Source organism: Sinocyclocheilus anshuiensis, unplaced genomic scaffold (genome assembly GCF_001515605.1).
Source record: "Sinocyclocheilus anshuiensis isolate Anshui unplaced genomic scaffold, SAMN03320099.WGS_v1.1 scaffold185, whole genome shotgun sequence".
NCBI classification, from domain to species: Eukaryota; Metazoa; Chordata; class Actinopteri; order Cypriniformes; family Cyprinidae; genus Sinocyclocheilus; species Sinocyclocheilus anshuiensis.
The window spans coordinates 872,873-896,011 of record NW_015539887.1 but is presented as its reverse complement, the minus strand read 5'-3'; the positions used below and the strand labels follow the sequence as shown (position 1 = coordinate 896,011).

The 23,139-nt window shown below is 38.4% G+C and overlaps 1 protein-coding gene across 1 annotated transcript; it reads left to right on the top strand.

Moving 5' to 3' along the window:
- Positions 1-520: 520 nt before the first annotated feature.
- LOC107685586 (juxtaposed with another zinc finger protein 1-like) lies at positions 521-20,852 on the top strand. Its single transcript, XM_016482233.1, has 5 exons — positions 521-719; positions 14,268-14,340; positions 17,677-17,873; positions 18,417-18,586; positions 20,694-20,852. Exons 1-5 carry the CDS (start codon positions 605-607, stop codon positions 20,850-20,852), a joined length of 714 nt encoding a protein of 237 aa, XP_016337719.1. The 5' UTR covers positions 521-604.
- Positions 20,853-23,139: the final 2,287 nt, after the last annotated feature.

Here is a 23,139-nt window from a genome sequence, read left to right as displayed (position 1 = left end):
TCTGGAATCTGAGGGTGCAAAAAAAAAATCAAAATATTGAGAAAATCACCTTTAAACTCGTCTAAATTAAGTTCTTAGCAATGCATATTACTAATAACAAATGAAGTTTTGATATAATTACGGTAGGAAATTTACAAATATCTTCATGAAACATGATCTTTACTTAATAGCCTAATGATTTTTGGCATAAAAGAAAAATCAATCATTTTGACCCATACAATATATTGTTGGCTATTGCTATAAATGCTGACTGGTTTTGTGGTCCAGGGTCACTCACATATAAGCTATTATACCACTTGAAAGATGTAGGCTATAGTAGTGTATCAAAGCCATGATTATCCATTTAGTAATATTTTATGTTTTAGTATTTCAAGTGAAGAATCACCCATGAAGACACGCACAATGGCTTATGAAGCAGGACTAGTGTGTAGTATTTCACATCAACAGGTATGACGTGTTGGGCCCTCCTCTCTTTCTCTCTCGTGCTGCGGTGCTCCAGCTGCTGCCGCCGCTGTCTGTCTATCTGTCTGTCTGTGCGTGCGTGCGTGCGCGCGATCTCCTTTCCGCTCGCGCCGTGCTGCTGCTCCTCAATGTAGCAAAGACCATGACAGGCATCGCCGCTGCCTCCTTCTTCTCCAACATTTGCCAGTTCGGGGGCTGCGGACTGCACTTCGAGTCGCTGGCCGAGCTCATCGTGCACATCGAGGATAAGCACATCGGTAAGTGCGCTCGCGGAAGCACAATCTGTGCCGCTGCAGCGCGCAGCAGCAATGGCCGGCTCGTGCGCTCCACAGTCACCCTCACTTCCTGCGTCGCAGCGGCGCTGTTGCTAGGTGTGGTGAAGCGATGGGACTTCAGTGCGTTTTGCTCGATTTCGGGACGCTTTTAGGTGTCGATAGCACAAGCTATGAACACGTTCGGGCGTAGTTAAGCCGCTTCAAACTAGTACATGGTCTGAACGCGTAAACACAAGCGGTAGGGCTGCAGTGGGAATGTTATTTTCTGCGCAAGGCCCGCAGACGCGGAGCTTCGCAGAGATGTGTCCATCTCACCAGCTCAGAGCAGCTCATAAACACGAAATGCATGTATAAAGCGGATTAAATTCCATACAGAAGTGATTAAATGCTTGTTAGCTAATGCAGCATAAGAGCTTCCTTAGTATGGCTAAAGGTAACGGATACGTGTGGATGGCCATTATCATTATGCGTCATAATAATGTGCAATCGTCATGGCAGAAATGCATTAATAGGCTAAACGACTAAATGCACAAACGCACTGGGATCAGATGACTATGCAAGTAGGTGTTCACCTGTTGAATCATGAGTATGCCTATGGTTTGTATGCATTAATCCACTATTACAATGTCCTGTATGAAATATGACACTTTGGTCGCTTGAATTTCAGAGCCATCAGATCTCAAATGTCTTGTCACAAAGATTTCAAAGTTTTCTTAGAATAAAATCAAATAAAACAGGAATTGTTTTAAAGTTTAAAATAAGTCACATTGTAAGATACAATACTACTACTAATAATAATGAGAAATAGAGATTGATGTAACACCGCACCACTGTAAGATACACAGTTGAAATTATGAGACATAAAGTTGCAATTAGAAAAACAAAGTCACGGTTACATGAAATATTTGCATTGCGAGATAAAAGTTCATAATTATAAGATATAAAGTCATAAGTAATAGTCAAATTTATAAGAAATAAAGTTGCAGTAAAGTGAGATATAAATAACTGTAAATAGTCATAACTGTGAGAAATAAAGTTGCAGTTATAAAATAAATTTTCCCAGGGTTCTTTTAGTTGAAAGTTCAAAATAACAGCATTTATTTGAAATATAATTTTTTGTAACTTTATAAAAGTCACTTTTAGTCAATTTAATGCATCCTTTCTCAATAAAAGTATTATATACCTGAATGGTACTTTGTGTAGAAATCAAATAAAGAGGTCACAATTACACAATTTAAGCACATTAATATATAAAGCAACAATTATTTTTAATTGTTTTTTTTTTTTACTCGAGTCATAAATTAGCTTCTATAATGTCCTGTGTTATATCATAAATCCATATCCAAAAAAACAACTGTATTACCGCTGAGTTCTTGTCTCCTACACTGGCTTGCATTTTGTCCAGGATATTTTTGATTTAACCGGAAGCACGGGTGGTTAAATTAAGGAACATTTTACCTTACTTTGTATTATTTACAAGTGCAGATGTAGGTCATAAGGTTGCACTGGTGCCTATCAGGGTCTGATTTGTTGTCATTCTGGAGCAGGGATCGCACTGGGGTCAGGAATCCCTTTGAGTCCCAGCCTGCAGAACTTATATCCAGTAGAACAGATGCATAGGGTCAAGGCCCTTTATAGCCTGTATTGTCCCACTGAATCACTATTAGTGTTAAGGCTATATTAATGCAGAAATAAATGTATGGATGTGTGCTTGTAAATGTGATCAATGAAATGTGTTGTTACGGTTTCGCACAAAATCAACAGTGCTTTCTGGTTTTTCCTGGCTGTTGGACACAGAAATGGAGCGAAAGTAAACACTTTGGACACTGAGAAGTCCAAAAATGTAAGCATAGCATGAGATGGAATGCAGGTTTACTTTGAGCACAGCTGAAAAGGTATATTACATACCTATCTGTCATAATCAAAATGCTCTCGCTGATTCAGTCTCTAGTGCTGATGGATATCTCAGTCAATGGGGGCTGGATCTGGACTCTGCTGATGTAATTTAACACCGTTGGACTACCTGTCCAATAGACTCTGGCAAGAGCCTGCATGGAGTGAATTTGTAAGAAGAAACCTGATTTCTAGAGACAAAGCGCCCCCCTCCCCTCCCCTTCCCTTCTCTCCCCTGCTGACTGACATTCCGTTAGCTCAGCTGGCCTTTGAGAGGGAGATCTGTCTGGAGAGCTGGTGGAAATCATCAGTCCAGTCAAGCGATTTAGCCTGAGGTGTTTTCTGCCATCCATGTGCACTCCAAACACACTCTGCTGCTCAGATACTCTGCCTCAGACTGAAATTTGCCATGTATGCATCACTTTTTGAAAGTGTGGTGTGCTTGTTTGCGTATGGAATTAAAATTACATTAAAATAGTATAGATTAAATTTAAGCATTTTTAATATAATGTCATTTTTGTTTTGATCTGATTTAGGCCTTCCTGTAGTTTGAAGTGTCAGATGCAGAACCTAATGGCTTGTGTTCAAATTAGACATTTTACATATAGTCATAAAGATCGTACTGAAGATATAGTGAGGGAAAATTTTGCATACTAAACCCTGCATAATCTTTTAAATCATCTGCAGTTGACCTAGTTCTTGAGACAAAATGCAGTTGCACAAATTATATTTACCTTTACACTGCTATGTATTATTTTGAATGCATCCACTAGGCCCAACCAGTGTTCAGGTCCATGCACCCTATGAGCAGTTTTGTGGTATTATTCTAAAGTGAAATTGCAAAGTGATTGGATGTTTTACCTGGAGATCAGAGCTGTTTCTAAGCATAGACAGCCTAGGTGGTTGCCTAAGGTGCCACCAGCTGGTAAGTGCCCCAACATTCCTGTTAATATTAAAGGTGCATTATGTAATATGACAGCTAGCGATTAAAATGAGTACTGCAGTCCACATTCGAAATATATGAGAGAGTTGTTTCTCCTGCCCCCTTCTCCTCAAACTTGACGCTCACACGAGTTGCCAGATTGAGGACACTCAACAGGAATGAGCGGAAATCGACAATGGTAGGCGATAAGCCTTGCAATGAAAGTTGATTTATCTGCATTTTAATGTCTCTGGTCATAGAGCTTTTTAGATGGATGCCGAAAGTTTTTAGTTTGGGTAGAATCTGTGATCTTCCCGCAAAGATATTAGCCCCTTTCACACAAAGTCTTTACTGGTAAATTACCGGTGGATTACCATTAAGAGATCATTTGTGACCTGGACCTTTTCAAAAATACCTGTAAATTCATTCTGGCAATTTACCAGTGTGAGAAGTTGTAACATTACCAGTAATGTGCTCTGTGTGAACGCAAAACGAGATTACCGTCATGAGCACGTACGAGTTCAGAACGCGCTGACATAAGACGTCTACTCTGGGCCAATCATAACATTATGACACATTTACTCCGCGCTGCGGCAATTTACTGGTATTACTGTGTAAAAGCAGCTATTGTCTAATAAGTCAGCGAGGCAACAAGTTAGCTGTATAAGCTTTCAGATGCAGCCAGTAAATTTTGGCTTAAGCTTATCTGGCAGTTATTCATCCAAATAGGAATTGGAATTTATACTGACACCTGTTGGCCTGGATGAATCAAGTTTCTTTATTAACCGCTAACTGCCAATTCATATTATTAGTAGTATAGTAACTCTGTCAATTTATGACACAGCTGGTCTTGTGATGTCAACATGGCAGCTCCAGTGAGGGGCGCTGTAGAGGGGGAAAAAAACAGATTTTATAGAAAACTGATACGTGAGTGGACAACATTTTTATGATATTTCCCAAAAGTGATAATTCCTTTGAGTGTAAAGCTTTTTTAATTAGCAAAAAATTACTGTGTAGCCCTTTAAATTCCACTATGACTGATTTGCATGTTTTGTGTGTGTGTTTGCTGTGCTATTGCTGTGGCTGAATGTTTGAGCGCAGGCTTGTTTTACTATACAAAATGGAGGCCTAGTTGCCACAATGGCAACACACAAGAGCCTCGCTCTAACAAAATAAAATGACCTAGAAAAACATTGCCGTTCCACTCAGCACTCTTAAACCTGTCGTTCTGAAAACTGATAGCCTTAGGCTGCCTGCCTTTATTTAGCTTATTTTCACAATAGGATTTATGTAGCAGGTTAAATTGCCCTCAGGACCATCATGTTTACATCTAAACTAAATGTGTCAACACTCCGTGGTGGCCCATTCTCTGATCGGATGAGATGGAGGTTGATCAATTCCAGGCAGCTGACCTGAGCTGAGCTTGTTTTAATGCCTCTTCTGCTCCCTGATCGCTTGTCTCGCATGTGTCCGGGGTGTTAGCTGAAGGAGAGTGTGGCTAAAGTGACTTATTGCGCAGTAATGAGGCAATTAGTGTCCCATGGAACCCCTCCCTCACCCACAGCCCTGCTCCTGGCGAGGTGTGAAATCTGGCATGGCCCCACATAGGCCTGGAGCAAGACTAATTACAAAGTGGGATGTTGGATTTTGGCCTCTCTTCCTCTTCATCTGGGGACCTGCTGCTAAAAACATTCTCTGCTTTAATTAACGCCCGGCTAAACAAAGCTCACATTCTAACGGGTGAGGTGGGTTCATTGACAGGTGCTCGTGACCAGTAGGGGGCGATGGCATGCTACCAGAAAAACAGAGTGGAGATTTGCGAGGTCGGGTGGAGAAATGTTGCCGATAGGCCTCATTGCTTACAGCAAATGAGCTTGTGAAGTTTTAAGGTTGTAATATTTTATTACCTTCGAATTTTCCTCTGTCTTCAAGCAAATTCGAGTTTGCTCTCTAGGGTTTGATTGTTATATGTATTACGATGGCAACAGTGTAAATACAAGGAAAGAGGGTGTGTCTGAACCTTTTACTGTTCGTACTTGTGCGTGTGGGTTCTGTAAGCAACGAAAAGATCCCTCCGAGGCTCTCGCTGGATGTGACAATTTATGCGATTCTCTTTCGACTTCCAGCTCTTAAAATCGTGAATTTAAAACTGGCAGGCCGCGGCCTCCGAGTGTTTCACATTAAAAGTGTTAATATTACGTTGAGATGATTTAGGGAGTTGAATGGGTTACAGCGCACAGAATTATTCTAGTTGCGACTAGTGTTTAGCTAGCTTAAATCCTCCTGGTGTTTGGAGACTATCATAAAAAAAATACAGTTTACACCATGTGCTGATTTGTTAATTTATTATGTTTTTAAAAAGATTTTTTTAAAGATTTATCTCCACCATTTTGGATAGAGGTCCAGTTTTTATTTTATATTTCTGATTTTATTTCAATTGTAATTCAAGTTTTAGTTTCAGAATTATTTCTACTTGTTTTTATTCATATTTAGTTTTATTTTTAGTTACTTTAGTACTTTGTTAAACATGAAAATAAAAGTTTTTCTTATTTTATTTCAGTTAACATTTATTTTTAATGGTTTTAGTTAACTGTAATAACCCTGCAGAGGTCCTCTGCTTTCAAGATGTCAGCTCTAAAGGGGTGATCTGCAGGCCTCTGAACAATGAACCTCTGAGCTTCACCACACTGAGGGCTCCTGGAATGGCCTGGGGGAAAAAAATCTCAACGGAAATAATAAATTTGAGCAGTGACTGGTGACCCTAGAGCTGCACCTGGTGGACCTAATTACCTCAAACCAACACCCCCTGTTCCCTCCCAGCCCTCCATCCAAACCCAGTGCAGGCCAGCTAATGACAGGAAGAGCTGATATTACCTGGATTAACCGTGGCAGGGGGCTGCCGCTGATTTAGAACGTGTGTGTCTGTGTTTTGGATGTGTGTGTTGTGATGTTCACTTGTACAAGACCACCCATGCTCAAAGGAGCAGCTAAATGTTGTATCTTCTGATTGACAAGAGGTTACATAGCAGCAGCTACTAGTGCGGTTTGGATCCTGGAGTGTTTTTGCTGATGTAATCCAGCGTGACTTAACTCTCCACAGTTTTTTGAAGGTAATAATGATCCTCTTTTAGCCACATAGGATGCAATCACTCTGCCTGGTGTAAATATATCACAATATCGGCAACATGGTTTCCCATAATGCTTTGAGGAAAAAAAAGTAGGTGGAGTTTTTTTTCCCTAATGTGTCTGGTAGAGTAAAAAGAGGATTATGGGTGGGGAAAAAACAGTGCATGTGTGGAGAAAAATGCAGCCAGTGCAAGACGACACAAACACACATTCACACAACCACACAATCAATAGCAGTTTCTGCAAAAAGTGCAGGAGTGTGGATCTGAAATGTGATTTGAGTTTGATACACTAAATCACACTAGGATGCATGATATATTGGTGGTACCTTTTAAGTTATCCACTGATACTGGGATTTTTAAATGTATGTGTCAGTATTGGAAATTTAATTTTGCATGCTTATTATTTTTGCATTTAGATTACCTTTGGTGTCATCTAACAGTCATTCACACAATAAAACTGTTAATCTTATGCAAAACCCAAACTAAAAATCCATATTACTACTGAAAGTTAAGTTGTTAATTCACTTGTAGCTTTTGAAATGGTTTATTTTTGTTATTATTTAAACAAAATAGTATAAAATTGTAATAGTCGATTTCAGTTATCAGCCATTACATGCAAATAATTATCGCTGCATTGTTATCAAGCAGAATTTTAATATCTCTGTATCAATAAATCACACTGCTTGTCATGTTCAAAATGCATATTTTGCTGGTAATCTATAGAATTTTTTTAATAGTTGTAAAAGTAATAGTTTTAATAGTTTTTAATGGCCAGTACCAATATCTAGAGAGCAAGGTAACCAAAATGACTGTAATATAATATTGATATGCAGATATATATAATACAGCATATTTTCAAACTTGTTTGACTTTCTTTCTTCAGTGAAACATAAATTTTTAAACAAAATTTTTTTTTTGTCGATGGTAACCAAAATGTTTTGATTACCAACATTCTTCAGAATATCATCTTTTATGTTCCACAGAAGAAAGTAAGTCATACATGTTTGAAATTATATGAAGATTATTAAACGATTGGCAGACTTTTCATTTTTGAGTGAACTATCTCTTTAACTCACTTAAATATTAAAAACGTGAACAAAGATGTCGGCTGATTTTGAAATTTAAACAAAGATAATGCAGATAATTGTTAGCCTAATTGATCTAATCAATCACCTATATCTGTATATTATTAGGATATTCTCTTACTCTACCTGTTTACCCTTCCTTTGATCTCTAAAAACTGAAAGTCTTCCTAGGTCTTGAGCAGTAGTGAAATAATGTGCCTATGTGTGTGTGTGTGAGAGAGAGAGAGACCACCATGGTAGACCACCTGTTTGTGTACTTGTGGACCACCTCTCCCTGTAATGGGGTCCTGGTAGGCAGCAGCTCTGGGGCCCGTTAGTGACTTCAGGCCCTAAGGAGCCCGGGCAATTCTATGTGTGATTTACGGAGTGTGTGTGCGGATTGATCCATGTGTGTGTGACTATATGCAGCTCTTCTTGTTTCTCTTCTTCTGGGGCTTTTCCCCTGCACAGGTCATATGCACACATACAAAACTCATTTTTCTTGGCACAGGAGGGTTTCACATTAAAAGTGTTAATATGACGTTGAGATGATTTAGGGAGTTGAATGGGTAACAGCGCACAGAATTATTGTTTAGCTAACTTAAATCCTCCTGGTGTTTGGAGACTATCATAAAAAAAATACAGTTTACACCATGTGCTGATTTGTTAATTTATTATGTTTTTAAAAAGATTTTTTTAAAGATTTATCTCCACCATTTTGGATAGAGGTCCAGTTTTTATTTTATATTTCTGATTTTATTTCAATTGTAATTCAAGTTTTAGTTTCAGAATTATTTCTACTTGTTTTTATTCATATTTAGTTTTATTTTTAGTTACTTTAGTACTTTGTTAAACATGAAAATAAAAGTTTTTCTTATTTTATTTCAGTTAACATTTATTTTTAATGGTTTTAGTTAACTGTAATAACCCTGCAGAGGTCCTCTGCTTTCAAGATGTCAGCTCTAAAGGGGTGATCTGCAGGCCTCTGAACAATGAACCTCTGAGCTTCACCACACTGAGGGCTCCTGGAATGGCCTGGGGGAAAAAAATCTCAACGGAAATAATAAATTTGAGCAGTGACTGGTGACCCTAGAGCTGCACCTGGTGGACCTAATTACCTCAAACCAACACCCCCTGTTCCCTCCCAGCCCTCCATCCAAACCCAGTGCAGGCCAGCTAATGACAGGAAGAGCTGATATTACCTGGATTAACCGTGGCAGGGGGCTGCCGCTGATTTAGAACGTGTGTGTCTGTGTTTTGGATGTGTGTGTTGTGATGTTCACTTGTACAAGACCACCCATGCTCAAAGGAGCAGCTAAATGTTGTATCTTCTGATTGACAAGAGGTTACATAGCAGCAGCTACTAGTGCGGTTTGGATCCTGGAGTGTTTTTGCTGATGTAATCCAGCGTGACTTAACTCTCCACAGTTTTTTGAAGGTAATAATGATCCTCTTTTAGCCACATAGGATGCAATCACTCTGCCTGGTGTAAATATATCACAATATCGGCAACATGGTTTCCCATAATGCTTTGAGGAAAAAAAAGTAGGTGGAGTTTTTTTTCCCTAATGTGTCTGGTAGAGTAAAAAGAGGATTATGGGTGGGGAAAAAACAGTGCATGTGTGGAGAAAAATGCAGCCAGTGCAAGACGACACAAACACACATTCACACAACCACACAATCAATAGCAGTTTCTGCAAAAAGTGCAGGAGTGTGGATCTGAAATGTGATTTGAGTTTGATACACTAAATCACACTAGGATGCATGATATATTGGTGGTACCTTTTAAGTTATCCACTGATACTGGGATTTTTAAATGTATGTGTCAGTATTGGAAATTTAATTTTGCATGCTTATTATTTTTGCATTTAGATTACCTTTGGTGTCATCTAACAGTCATTCACACAATAAAACTGTTAATCTTATGCAAAACCCAAACTAAAAATCCATATTACTACTGAAAGTTAAGTTGTTAATTCACTTGTAGCTTTTGAAATGGTTTATTTTTGTTATTATTTAAACAAAATAGTATAAAATTGTAATAGTCGATTTCAGTTATCAGCCATTACATGCAAATAATTATCGCTGCATTGTTATCAAGCAGAATTTTAATATCTCTGTATCAATAAATCACACTGCTTGTCATGTTCAAAATGCATATTTTGCTGGTAATCTATAGAATTTTTTTAATAGTTGTAAAAGTAATAGTTTTAATAGTTTTTAATGGCCAGTACCAATATCTAGAGAGCAAGGTAACCAAAATGACTGTAATATAATATTGATATGCAGATATATATAATACAGCATATTTTCAAACTTGTTTGACTTTCTTTCTTCAGTGAAACATAAATTTTTAAACAAAATTTTTTTTTTGTCGATGGTAACCAAAATGTTTTGATTACCAACATTCTTCAGAATATCATCTTTTATGTTCCACAGAAGAAAGTAAGTCATACATGTTTGAAATTATATGAAGATTATTAAACGATTGGCAGACTTTTCATTTTTGAGTGAACTATCTCTTTTTAAATATTAAATATTAAAAACGTGAACAAAGATGTCGGCTGATTTTGAAATTTAAACAAAGATAATGCTGTTAGCCTATAGCCTAATTGATCTAATCAATCACCTATATCTGTATATTATTAGGATATTCTCTTACTCTACCTGTTTACCCTTCCTTTGATCTCTAAAAACTGAAAGTCTTCCTAGGTCTTGAGCAGTAGTGAAATAATGTGCCTATGTGTGTGTGTGTGAGAGAGAGAGAGACCACCATGGTAGACCACCTGTTTGTGTACTTGTGGACCACCTCTCCCTGTAATGGGGTCCTGGTAGGCAGCAGCTCTGGGGCCCGTTAGTGACTTCAGGCCCTAAGGAGCCCGGGCAATTCTATGTGTGATTTACGGAGTGTGTGTGCGGATTGATCCATGTGTGTGTGACTATATGCAGCTCTTCTTGTTTCTCTTCTTCTGGGGCTTTTCCCCTGCACAGGTCATATGCACACATACAAAACTCATTTTTCTTGGCACAGGAACAGTGTGGTGCCTAATGCATCTTTTGTGTGTGTGTGTGTTTGGCAGAAAGGTGTGGGGTCTTTCTTGCAGTAGTTAAATCAATGCTAATGAAACACTTAAGCTGAGGTGCAGGCCGAGCTGAAAGCTTTAAACACTAAACCGACGCGGAAAGACACGCCTACATCCTACCTGCCCTTCAGGAAGCCCAGCGTTCAAATGGCAACTGAAACCAACCCCATAGTGGTCCTTATTAGTCTCGCATAGCCAGACCTTCTGACTGACGGCTGAAGGTCTGGAATTCATGGCAGCTTTCATTGGCCAAGGCCTGCCCATGAGGCCTTTTAACCGACATGTCAAACAACCAATCACAGTTCGTTTCGTTCAGCGTCACGTTTCGGGGCGTGGAAATGTCGCCACAATAACAGACAGGTGCGTAAAACTCTCGGATGTATTTTAAAGATTCTATGCCGCGAACTTGAAATATTTCACATACTTTTGAGAATCCAGCGTTTATTTGATCCTGATAAGCGCTCGTCGTCACAGTTGTAAACACGACGGCTTTCTCCTTTCGTGAGGGGGTTTGGCGCCACGGCATCTTTGTTTCCTGGCGGAACGTTAAAGAACGTGACACACACGTCTCCCGGAAATCCTGTCTAATTCAACCAATCCGATGACGATTTCGAAACTCCTGAAGAGTTTCCACTTTTGTGTTCCTTATGCATCAGACGTTCAAGCCAACGGTCCGTGGGCGTGACCTCTGAGGCTGAGACTAGGTCCATATAACACCATTGTCTGTGAAAAATCAGTGCAATCTAATTCGTACATTTTCATACCTTTCTGCTTACTTTTTTCTAAAAATCGTATGTTTTTGAATGTTTCACACTGAACAAATTAATACGAAATTGCCAAATAAAGTTACGTTTTCCCAATGTCGTCACCCAATTCAGTCTCATGAGAAAACATACTTTTAAGATCTGCCGTTTTTGTATAAATTCATACAATATGATTTGTACGGTTAAAAAAAAAAAAAGTTAAGCATAACGGTCAACCCCTAAACCTGTACGTCAGTGGGCGTGAACAGGAACTGCATGCTTGTGAACTGCATTTCGCTACATTCCAATATTTGGTGAACTGCAGATTTGTATCATGCATCAAGATGTGTGATCAACGAAAGACTGATTAGCCTTTTAGCTGAACTAAAAAAAAACGCAGACTTTAAATCTATGGGATTTCAACATTGTATTAAAGTGAAGTAGATTACATATTTTTACGTTATGGATGTCTTATTTGTAGAATTGCATGTTTTAAAAGGAAGCCGGAGAGCGTGACGTCATATTACATAATATGACATCATGTTGTCAAGTCCGTATTTTCCGTATTTTTTATTTTTTTTTGTAACAGTGCCACTGCTGTTATATAAAACTACGAATTGGTGGTTCACAAACAGACTATTTTTCTAAGCAACAAATAGCAGAAGAATATTCCGAACCCTGTGCTCTTGTATTTGGTGTTGTTTGATAAACATCATAGCAAATAAAAAAATAAATAAAAATCTGAATGCTGTTTGACTCAGTTTCTCCTTTTTGACAAGCGGGGGAAATACTGAGACAAATGTAAGGATAGTAATTAAAAAAAAAAATAGGGTATCTTGATGCACAAATAACATTATACCGCTTTCCATAAAGCTGTATTTCTGTTAAGCGCCACCTACTGTCAGAGACTGAAACTGCATGTTCATTCAGCCCCATCTACCGTTTTTTCCGCATTGGTCTGAACAGACAAATCGCATGTGAAATTCATTCGTGTTGGTGTGAACATAGTTGTGACTAGAAGGGATACAGCTACGGCTGGAAGTGAGGCAAAATCTCTCCATAAAATAACAATTTAATTTTGCTACCCATCACAATCTGTTTTATTAACATCTACACCTACCCCAACCCTAAACCTACCCCTTACAATAATGCAAATACAGTAATTGTTGTTCAGTGTGACAAAAAATTACACAATATTGATGTAGGCCCTACGCATGCCCAGTAAGCTCTGGTGGCTGTAGCTGTATCCCTTCTAGCCCTAACCTGTGATCAGGTCTTTACCCACCAATTTGGTAAAATGTAAAATAGTTAGGAATTGCCTGTTGGGCGTCGCCACGGTGTAACAACCAGGTGGCAGCTTCTGCATGCCTGTGTAATTACGAGGTGGCCGAGCCGGAGTGAGTGTGTGATGATGCCACGCTGGCCGGAATCACAGTTCTGACACGCGGGGTGCCGCGTGGTTTCGAAGAGCCGAGACAAATATGTTTCGGGTTAAACGGGGCAGAAAGAAATGTGTTTACTCACAGCAGAGGCATAAAAAGAGGCATTGAGATGCATCACAGGGGGGTGCACAGGGGAGGCTCATTAGATGAAACTGTGTTTTGGCAGTGCTTGTGTTAATGGTGTTGGAGAACGCCCGGAGAGACAGGCATCTGAAAACCATTACCCTGGCAGAGCTGCTGGTATGTGGGCACTGCCGACCACAGAAGGGACGTTACAGTTGCTGGGACGTTAAGCGGATTTTTGTGCTTTCAGGCAATGAGATGCAGTTTAGAAACATTTTAGCCAGTTTGTGTTCGAATAGATTCTATAATAACAGTAAGTGAACAAACTAACTCAACCTATAATGTTTATGTCTGCCATTTAGAAAAAAAGTGTATATATATATATATATATATATATATATACACACACACATTCGCCACTAGGTGGCAGCGTAGTCCACAGTGGTGCAGCTTCGTGACAGCATTGACCACATAGAAGCAGAAGCAGTTTTGACAGAACAGCCCCAAAACAGATATCTTTATTTTTGAAGTCGACTCGTTAATATGCACAACTGAAAATCAGACATAAAACCATCTTTGCCCTGACGTGCGGGCATTTGGATCCAGTTGGAGGGTGATCTGGGTGGCCCTGCCTAGAAAATGAGCACATCTGGGAGGAATGGCAGAGAGCTCGTTCAGTGTGGTGTGGTGTGACACTAACCAAATGGCTGTCTTAAGTTTTACCAAACAGCTATTGGATACGCTCTCCATAGCCCAGTCTGATCTCTCTCCCATGCAGAAGTGCTGATTTATTCTGCCACTAAGTAGAGTTTAATGAAAAAAACTTGATTAATGGAGTTAATTGCCATCTGCAAGTGATTGTGGACTTGTTGTGTGGCAGAATCTAGTATTGAGTTTGAAAGTCAATGACTTTAACAATAAAGTGATTAATTGCTTCACTCTGGCAATGACATAAGCTTCTACAAACTCACTGACTCTGATGCCACAAAATGACTCTCTGGGGTGACGCAGATTTAAACAGGTAAACAACACTGCTGTCACCCGAAGAGTTTTAGCTACATATTCTTTTTGTGAATGTTGTTTAGAGTTTATTGTTATACTACAGAAACCCTTAAAGCCTCAAAGTGCTCTTGGTTGTTCTTTTGTGGTGTCTTTGTCAGTCCAGTGAATTATTCATCTCTGTTTTGTTTAGATACAGATCCTCGTGTGTTGGAGAAACAGGAACTGCAGCAGCCCACATATGTCGCCCTCAGCTACATTAACAGGTACATGAGTCCTGAGATATTCAGATTTTATGATGTGATAAATTATGATTTTAAATTTTGTGGTATTATGTACAAATGTTTTTATTGATTGTATAGAGAGAGAGAGATCTAGGTCATCAATATGTGTGTGACTGTATTATGTATTGTTTATTTATTTTAAATAAAAATGTGTGTTTTCCACAGCATTTACTTAAAAATAAAAAAAATTGATAATAGGAATTTTACACTCCTGTTTACTGTTAAGCGGCGAAGCAGGTGTCCTTTTTGGCAGATGTCAAATTTAATTTCAGTTTGTTTAGTTTTGTTTGCTTTATTGTCCACGATGTAAATTGCGTTTGGCTCACCACCACAATGTATTAAAAACAAAATGCAAACATAAAGATAAAAACATAATAATATGGCATGGTAAACATTAAAGGGATAGTTCACCAGAAATGAAAAATTCTGTCATCATTTATTCACCCTCAAGTTGTTTCATACCTGTGAGTTTCTTTCTTATGCTATTTTGAAGAATGTGTGTAACCAATGTGCGTTTCTGGTCCCCGTTGACATCCATAATATTTTTTCCCCCCAATACTATGGAAGTCAATGGGGACCAGTGACTGTTTGGTTTTTCAATCTTGAAACTGTACAAAAGTAACCAAATGACAAAAATGAATCTGAGAGCAGTCCAGCATTTTCCTTAATGGGATTCTGTAGTTTTTGGAAAACAGCCGTGTGGTCAAGTCCTCCTCTGCATCCTCTTAGGGATCTGGTCAGTTTATGAAGCTGTAATGAACTTCAAACCAGCACCCAAGTCATCATATACACTCAATTTCACTCTGTTGAATGTGGTTTGTGTAGGAATACTCCAAACTTAGAGACAGAAAGCAGTTCCAGTGTTAAACAGCTTTAATAGGCAGATTGGTGGTGGAAATTGTTGCTTAACAAAGAGGAGACACTTTTGTCCATCTCTTATGTGGCTTCTGCTGGTAATCTGTTAATTCCACACCAGCTTTAATAATGTCTGTGTGAACATTTATGCTTTATTACATACATTTACTGACAGTTTTATAATGCAACAAAATAAGCTGGAGTGAATGCATTGTTGTAAGGTGGATTAGACCTCACTGAAGCTGCTGAATCATAACAGATAGACTTATGACAGATGGTTCATTTGTATTGCAGGAAGTAGTAGCAGTTTGGCACGGTATTTGAGAACTAAAAGCAAATTTTTACTTTATGGTTACAATGGTTCAATTTGGGACATCAATTGTACATGCACATCACTTTTGTTTGGAGAGAATTGGGGGATGTACTCACATAATTCTTGCATTCAGAAACAGATAGATGGAGTGCAACTGATAGAAAGGAACAAAACGCAGGTGTCTTGAGACATGTTTAATAAAGTTGAACCAGCTTTAACCTCCTATTTGATACATGTACACTACCATTCAAAAGTTTGGGATCTGTAGGATTTTTTTGATGTTGTTGAAAGAAGCCTCTGATGCCCAACAAGGCTGCATTTATTTGATCAAAAATACATCAAAAACATTCTGCTGTTGTACATGGTAATGTTGTGAAATATTATATTACATAATACGCCAATATGGTCTTATCATCAATGTTGATGCTGTTTAATTTTTGTGGAAACCATTAAACCTTTTTTAGGATTCTTTGTGAAATAGAACATTTAAAAAGCTGCATTAATTTGAGATGGAAATCTTAATAACACTATAAATGTCTTAAATACCCTACTGACTGCAAGTTTTTAAACAGAGGTGTACATTGATCAACACCAACAAAAAAAATCATTGCCCACCTTTCCACTCCTAATACTCAAGTTCTTGGCCGATTTATTTATTGAGAATAAAAAAAAAAAAAGGTAAATGAATGTATTAATATAATATATTAGTGTAGAAATATGATGATTAACCTGAGTTCTTCAAGTAGGTTGAAGAATTTAGCTTTTTTGCATTCTGTCAAAGTTTGATATATAGGCTTATGTGTAGGTTAAAGTAGTGCTGGACGATATACCGGTTCAAATGGTAAACCGGTTTGAATTATGCACGCTGTATGCATTTTTTGCAAACTGGTAGGAGGTAGAAGTGGCTAAGCAATGTAGACAGTGTCGTGAATTGAGAGTGGATGCAATGTTAATTGCATACACTTCTGACTTATGGTTGGAGAAATATTAATTACACACAACTAATTCTTTAACTGGGTAAATAAACTAACTGTAAGCGGCCATTAAAAGAGGCCAGAGATGCTGAAGAGGAATGCAAAGAGGAGAACATGTTGTAACAGGCAGAGCAAACTCACTACACCATGCGCAAAACATTGGAACAAAATTCTATTCTGAATTGGGGGTGGGGTTTTATAGAAATGTATCTCTGAGGGGAACTTTCTTTTCATCTTACCTCCATATAATGCATAGTAATGTGGTATTTAAAAGCACAGCACTGCTTTGTTTACAGCAGTAAGCAATGAAAACGCTGTATCGCTGCTGTTACATAAGCGACACCTGCTGTCAGATAGTGAATCTGCATTGTCATTCAGCCCGTCTGCTGTTTTTGTTTGGAGCTGGCATGTTTCATGTAGGATAATTTCACAAAGCTAAGGTCAGACCATTCTGTTTTGGCTGCAGATTTTGAAATTATACAATCTAATTAACATCAAAAACTGCTCATGCTACATGTAACATGTTTGATTGGATCGTGATTAAAATACAGGGTTTCATGCATTCTGATTCACAGGCACAGTCAGGGAAAAACCGTGATAAACCGTGAAACCATCAGAATCCTAAGAAACTTATTTTCCTAAAAGTATTTTCCATGGGTTTTGTAGAACCTGCTGTGTGTGTAATACATGTGCAAATGCACTTCATTTAGTTGCCACAGGCTTTTTCCTTTAACAGCCATGTATTCCTTTACCAGCTCATTTTCATTGCTACATTGTGCTCACTGAGACTGTATCTTATCAAGGTATTTTTCTTTCAGTTAGAGTGGACAGATAAAGGGCTGGCATTTTGTTTTGTCCCAGAAACATCAAGTAGCTTTTTGTAGTGAGTAAATTTAATCGACTGGAAAGTCTTTGTGTTCACAGTCTTTCTACATTTTTTGTTGTTGTATCCAATAATAACAAACAGCTAGAAAAGTCACAGAAATTAATTGCTCAGAAAGTGTGATGGCAAATGTACTGATGTTTGTGTGGCTGGATTAGAGTATTTTAGTTTATGACTGTTACTTTACACGTTTGGGCTTCCCAATAAGCAATAAGTCTTTGTTTTGAGTTTGCTATAATTTGTTGTAAATCAGTTTAAGAACTTCATCTAATAAAGTTCAGTTCCCTCTCTAGGTTTATGACAGATGCAGCACGGCGGGAGCACGAGTCTCTGAAGAAGAAAGTTCAGCCAAAGCTGTCACTTTCACTGATGGGCAGCCTTTCACGCAACAGCGTGGCCACGCCCCCTCGCCACAACAGCGGCAACCTGACCCCACCCGTGACTCCGCCCATCACGCCCTCGTCTTCATTCAGGAGCAGCACCCCCACAGGTACTTCTTTAGGAACTCACTGTATGCTTATTATGTTTCCTAGAAAGATGAATTTTGGTAATAACTCCATTAAACCTGCAGTGCTTGTTTGATGTTCTGTTGTAATAGATAATCCAGTAATCACATTGTGAGTCACACTGTTTGTTTTTTTTCATCGCTGCAGTTTCCCATGGCCCTCTCTAGAGCAACATGTGCTCTCTCTCCCACAATTAAATGTTTTAAGCATTTTATTTGTGTGGGTTTGGAACAGAAACTAAATAGTCTCCAAATTGCTTGTATCATACTAGTACTGTGCATTAACCCTTAGACCTTCTTATGCCTTCCAGATTCTTTCTCATAAAACGCAAACGCTTTGCTGGCTGGGCTCAGTACTGTGAGAAAGATAACTGTACCAGTTTTCCTTAAAGCTATTGTGTGTCTGCTGCGGTGGCTGATGGGAAATGCTGTTTTGTTGTTCTAACGGTGTAGTGGTTAATTATCTGAAAGGTTTGATGCGTCATAACATGATCAATTACTAAATTATTATTTGTTCTGTACTCTCAGGCAGCGAGTATGATGAGGAGGAAGCAGAATACGAAGAGTCTGACAGTGACGAGTCGTGGACCACCGAAAGTGCCATTAGCTCTGAATCCATCCTCAGTTCCATGTGCATGAACGGCGGTGATGAGAAACCGTTCGCATGTCCCGTGCCTGGCTGCAAAAAGAGATACAAGGTATAAAATGGCTTAGATATCTACTTTCATTTGTCTGTTCACTGTAGGTTTGTGAATAATTTTTGAAGACTAGAGAAATCCTGACAGCATGGAAAACATGCAACACAAAAATTAAAAACGCTATACCGTACATTATTGTTGCTCCTCTCTGCCCCGCCTTTCTGAAACGCGTCGATTTTTACAAAGCTCATTGTTCTGAAAAGTGAGGTGTGCTCTGATTGGCCAGCTATCCAGTGCGTTGTGATTGGCCAAATACCTCAAGCGTGTGACGGAAATGTAACACCCCTTACCATAATTGGAAACACACAGCGTCTCCACGACATGGCGGCGGCAGCAACAATACTACAGCGAGAATAAAAGTTACGCCTTCTTTCCTTGCATAAACATTTGGGCGTTGTTATGCAAATCTTCCAACACAGTGATGTAGACATGTGGAGGCGTGTTTAAATGAGGCGTTTTAGGAAGGCGTGGATGAGTCTTAACTTTTATAAAGAATATCTCTTTGGGTTTGAGACGTTACTCTTTGCAACCTTACGGATCTTATCTATTCACGAACAGCTTGTAACACTCCAAAGAGAAAGGAAAACTTGAAATCGCATCATATGACCCCTTTCATATATTTTATTTTAAATATACTTTATATTATTTAAAATGTATATTGTTAAGAAGTTTGGGGTCAATAAGGTTTTTTAAATACTTTTGAAAGAAGTCTCTTATGCTCACTTAGGCTGAATTTATTTAATCGCAAATACAGCAAAACAGCAGTATTGCGAAATATTATGAAATTTAAAATAACTGTTGTATATTTTTTATGGCAAAGCTGAATTTTCTGTAGCCATTACTCCATTCTTCAGTGTCACACGATCCTTCAGAAATCATTCTAATATGCTGATTTGACGCTGAGGAGAAATTTCTAATTACTATCAATGCTGAAAACCGTTTTCTTACAGACCCCAAATCTATTAGCACCATTATTTAAAGCTGTTTACTTAGGATTTCATTCACTAAAAAGCAGGTTTACAGCACACCTGTGTATCCATAAACAATAGCAATCACCAGTGGCACAAATATGATCAAACAGTGAATGCTGGGCTCTCACTGTTTAGCAGTCAAAGAGTTTATTAACACTAAGAGCTGTAATGGGACAGGACTGGAAGCTTGACATACATTTGAAAGGCATACATGCAGTCCACTGAAGGACTGTGCGTTTTTATGAGATTTTCCACTGTCATCTGGTTCGGGCTGCTGAGATAAATGATGTGCAGCCTGTGAGAGCCGCATTCAATAAGGGAGAGGAAATGGATGATGACAGCCATGAGGGTGTCTCTGCATGTTCAGATGTACTGTTAGATGTGGCTCTGATTTGGGTTTATTTGGGTTCAGTGGGTGCCTGGTCTCCACTGATGTCAAGCAGCTGATGGTTTTCCTCATTATTTCACACAACACTGGATGTTTTATATGTCTGGAATTATTAAAGCGCATTTTTACAGATCGTTTTGTTTGCCTTCAGATTATTGATAAATATGTTATAATGTAATATGGAATTTAAAACTTGTAATAAGTGAAGTGAATTGTAAAATGATGTTTATTTGCACAGTGTAAGCTGCACCCTCTGTGCCGAACTGAGCTCATCTAGGATCACAAAATGATTTCATTGGCTGAAAGTACTTTTAATATGTACTATTTTTACTTCCTGATTAGAAGGTTGCTTCATGATGTTTGCCATCTGAACTGTTATTACAGACATTAATGTCTACTATAGATAATAAAAGATTTTGTGAATATAGATTTTAAATTTTTTTAGCTTATGTATTACAAGCTAAACACTCAGAACATGCATCAAAACGACGACAGCACTAATATATATATATATAGAGAGAGAGAGAGAGAGAGAGTTATCTAATATTAATAAATTAAATATCCTGGGTGGGCTCAACTCAGACTAAGTTGATGCCATTTTTATTATAAATAAACAAAAAAAATAATAATAATTTCAGTCTATAAAATGAATCTAAATACAGCAGTGAATAGTTTTTGTTTATTTCCTGTGTAGTCAATTATTGTCTAACCTGAACAATGATCCTCTCGTTTCTGCTCTTCTCTGCAGAATGTGAATGGTATTAAATACCACGCCAAGAACGGCCACCGCACTCAGATCCGCGTTCATAAGCCCTTCAAGTGCCGGTGTGGTAAAAGCTACAAAAGCTCTCAAGGGCTTCGACACCACACCATCAACTTCCACCCGCCCGTCTCAAGAATAACTTAAAGAGGTTGCCTGCATTTCCTAAACTGTGGAGATTGACTTTTGTTGCTTTGTCTCATGATTTGAATTGTGATGCTTCCCGCTTTAAGTGGCCTTTCATTTTTAACCAGAAATGGTTCAAATATATATATATATATATATATATATATATTAGTGAATGGTATTAAATACCACGCCAAGAACGGCCACCGCACTCAGATCCGCGTTCATAAGCCCTTCAAGTGCCGGTGTGGTAAAAGCTACAAAAGCTCTCAAGGGCTTCGACACCACACCATCAACTTCCCCCCGCCCGTCTCTGCCGACATCATCCGCAAGATGCAGCAGTAGAGAGTGCCAACATCCCCACACACACATCACATGTATATACACCTCCACATCCATCCGCACCAGCAGCTGTGGCAGTCCATGAACTCTGACTTTGACCCATCTTGTCCTCAGTTTTTTGGAGGACATCCAAAAGATATTTGTCTGGAGGACAGTTTGTCTCTTTCTATTTGACTCTTTCAAGAGTAAGACTCCTTCACCTCCCTTTTCATTCCACTCCTCATGAGGAGGAAACTTTAATATTTTTATATTCCTCTTCCTCAAGGAAGACTCCCGAATCCCTGTATCATTCCGTACCTCCATGCGGAGGATTCGATTCAACCATCTATCAAAACACTACATTTTGAATTGCATGCTTTAATTCTGTTCTTTTTTTTATTATTATTTCCTTTGCTTATTTGTATCTTATTAGAGTTCACCGTTTTGTATTTTTGCACATTTGCTTCATCTTTTTATTTTCCTGGTCTTTATTTTTTGATGCTAGGTGCTTATTGTAAGACTGACGGTATGTTTGGAAAGGTGAGAATCGTGACTAGATAACCAGCCTCGCGTGAGTGAACGTGAGTCTCTGTGCGAGAAAAACAAAAGATAGGAAAGGCTTGAATAGTCTGAATGTTTATCTGTATAAGCAACATCCATAGCTACAGACTGTGTATATAACTATATATTCTAGAAGTTTCATAGTCAGATTTAAATTCTATACTTTATTTCTAAGTTTTATTTTGTATATTTTCAACCGAACTTCGGAGATGACAATATCGATTGATTATGTATGTGCAGTTTTAAGTCGTGCAAAAAAGGTTTGAAAAGGTTTGCGTTATAGCACCAAATGACTCTCAGGTGACAAATCGCCAGCATTTCAAAACCATAATCCTGATCTGATAGTATTTTAGAGTAGGCTGTTACACTCTTCCCAGGACCGTTCTAGAACTCCACAGCGATCTGGAGAAGAACCTAAAGCACTTTGTAGTGACCAGCTGCCAACCTGTTTAGGACATTTTGTATTGCCAACGAGTTGCAGAATGTTTTCTGCAAGTCAGCTGCGAAATTCTAAGGACTAATATGGCGCTTTGGAGGTCTCTTTCTGAGGTTATCCTTTTTTTTTTTTCTATCTTAGGGAATTCATTCTTTCGCTATACCTCCAGTGTGCTTGTTAGATGTGAGATTATTGAAATTGGTTGCCTTGAATTGTGGTATACCACAGCAGTATATGTGTAGCCAAGTGATTCGGATTGTGTATTCATCCGGATTCTGGCTCGTCTCTGGTGAATCCGTGGGACGTTTATACCCCTAACCTGTCACTGGGATGATATAGAGTCACAACCCAAAGATATTCAAGTGTGGACTCATACCTTGAATCAGAAAGGTACTTGATTTGATTTGCTTTTGGACTTGTGGGTGGTATAAAAGAAGAGTCTCTAGATCCTCCAGAGATGCCGGCCAGATCAGGGCCTGCCAATCACTCATTATGACACATCACTGCATGGACGTTGATGTTGTTGGAATTGCAGTATCGGTTTAGATGCAACATTGTAACAGTATTACACTGCCAGTACAGAGGGAAGTATTTGATATATTGTGTACTTAATGTATTGTCTCGATGTGAGTGCTTTAAATTATATTTTCTTATGTTTCTGGACAACAATGTTCCTACATGTAATGAAGTCAGACACCAGGGGTTGTTTTGGAACTGGTGACATTTTCTGCAACAAAACTTAAAAAGAAAAAAAAATGCTGCTTCATAAATGTAAACCTGGTTACATTTTAAATATTAAAATGGCCTCTGATGTGTTTTTAAAAAAAAATGCCTTTTTTAAAAAAATTTTATTTCTTCCATCCAGGAATGTGGATTCATGGTCAATTTTAGTATAAAGATAAGAGAAATATATATATATATATATACACACATATATATCCACCATTTAATTTTTTTTTTTTTTTTAATATTTTTGTTATTGTTTATTTA

Excerpts from the sequence above, each read along its gene's own strand:
- LOC107685586 (XM_016482233.1), top strand. The coding sequence starts at position 605 with ATGACAGGCATCGCCGCTGCCTCCTTCTTCTCCAACATTTGCCAGTTC. Across the intron at positions 14,341-17,676 it reads GCCCTCAGCTACATTAACAG|GTTTATGACAGATGCAGCAC; the intron begins GTACATGAGTCC and ends TTCCCTCTCTAG. Across the intron at positions 17,874-18,416 it reads CAGGAGCAGCACCCCCACAG|GCAGCGAGTATGATGAGGAG; the intron begins GTACTTCTTTAG and ends CTGTACTCTCAG.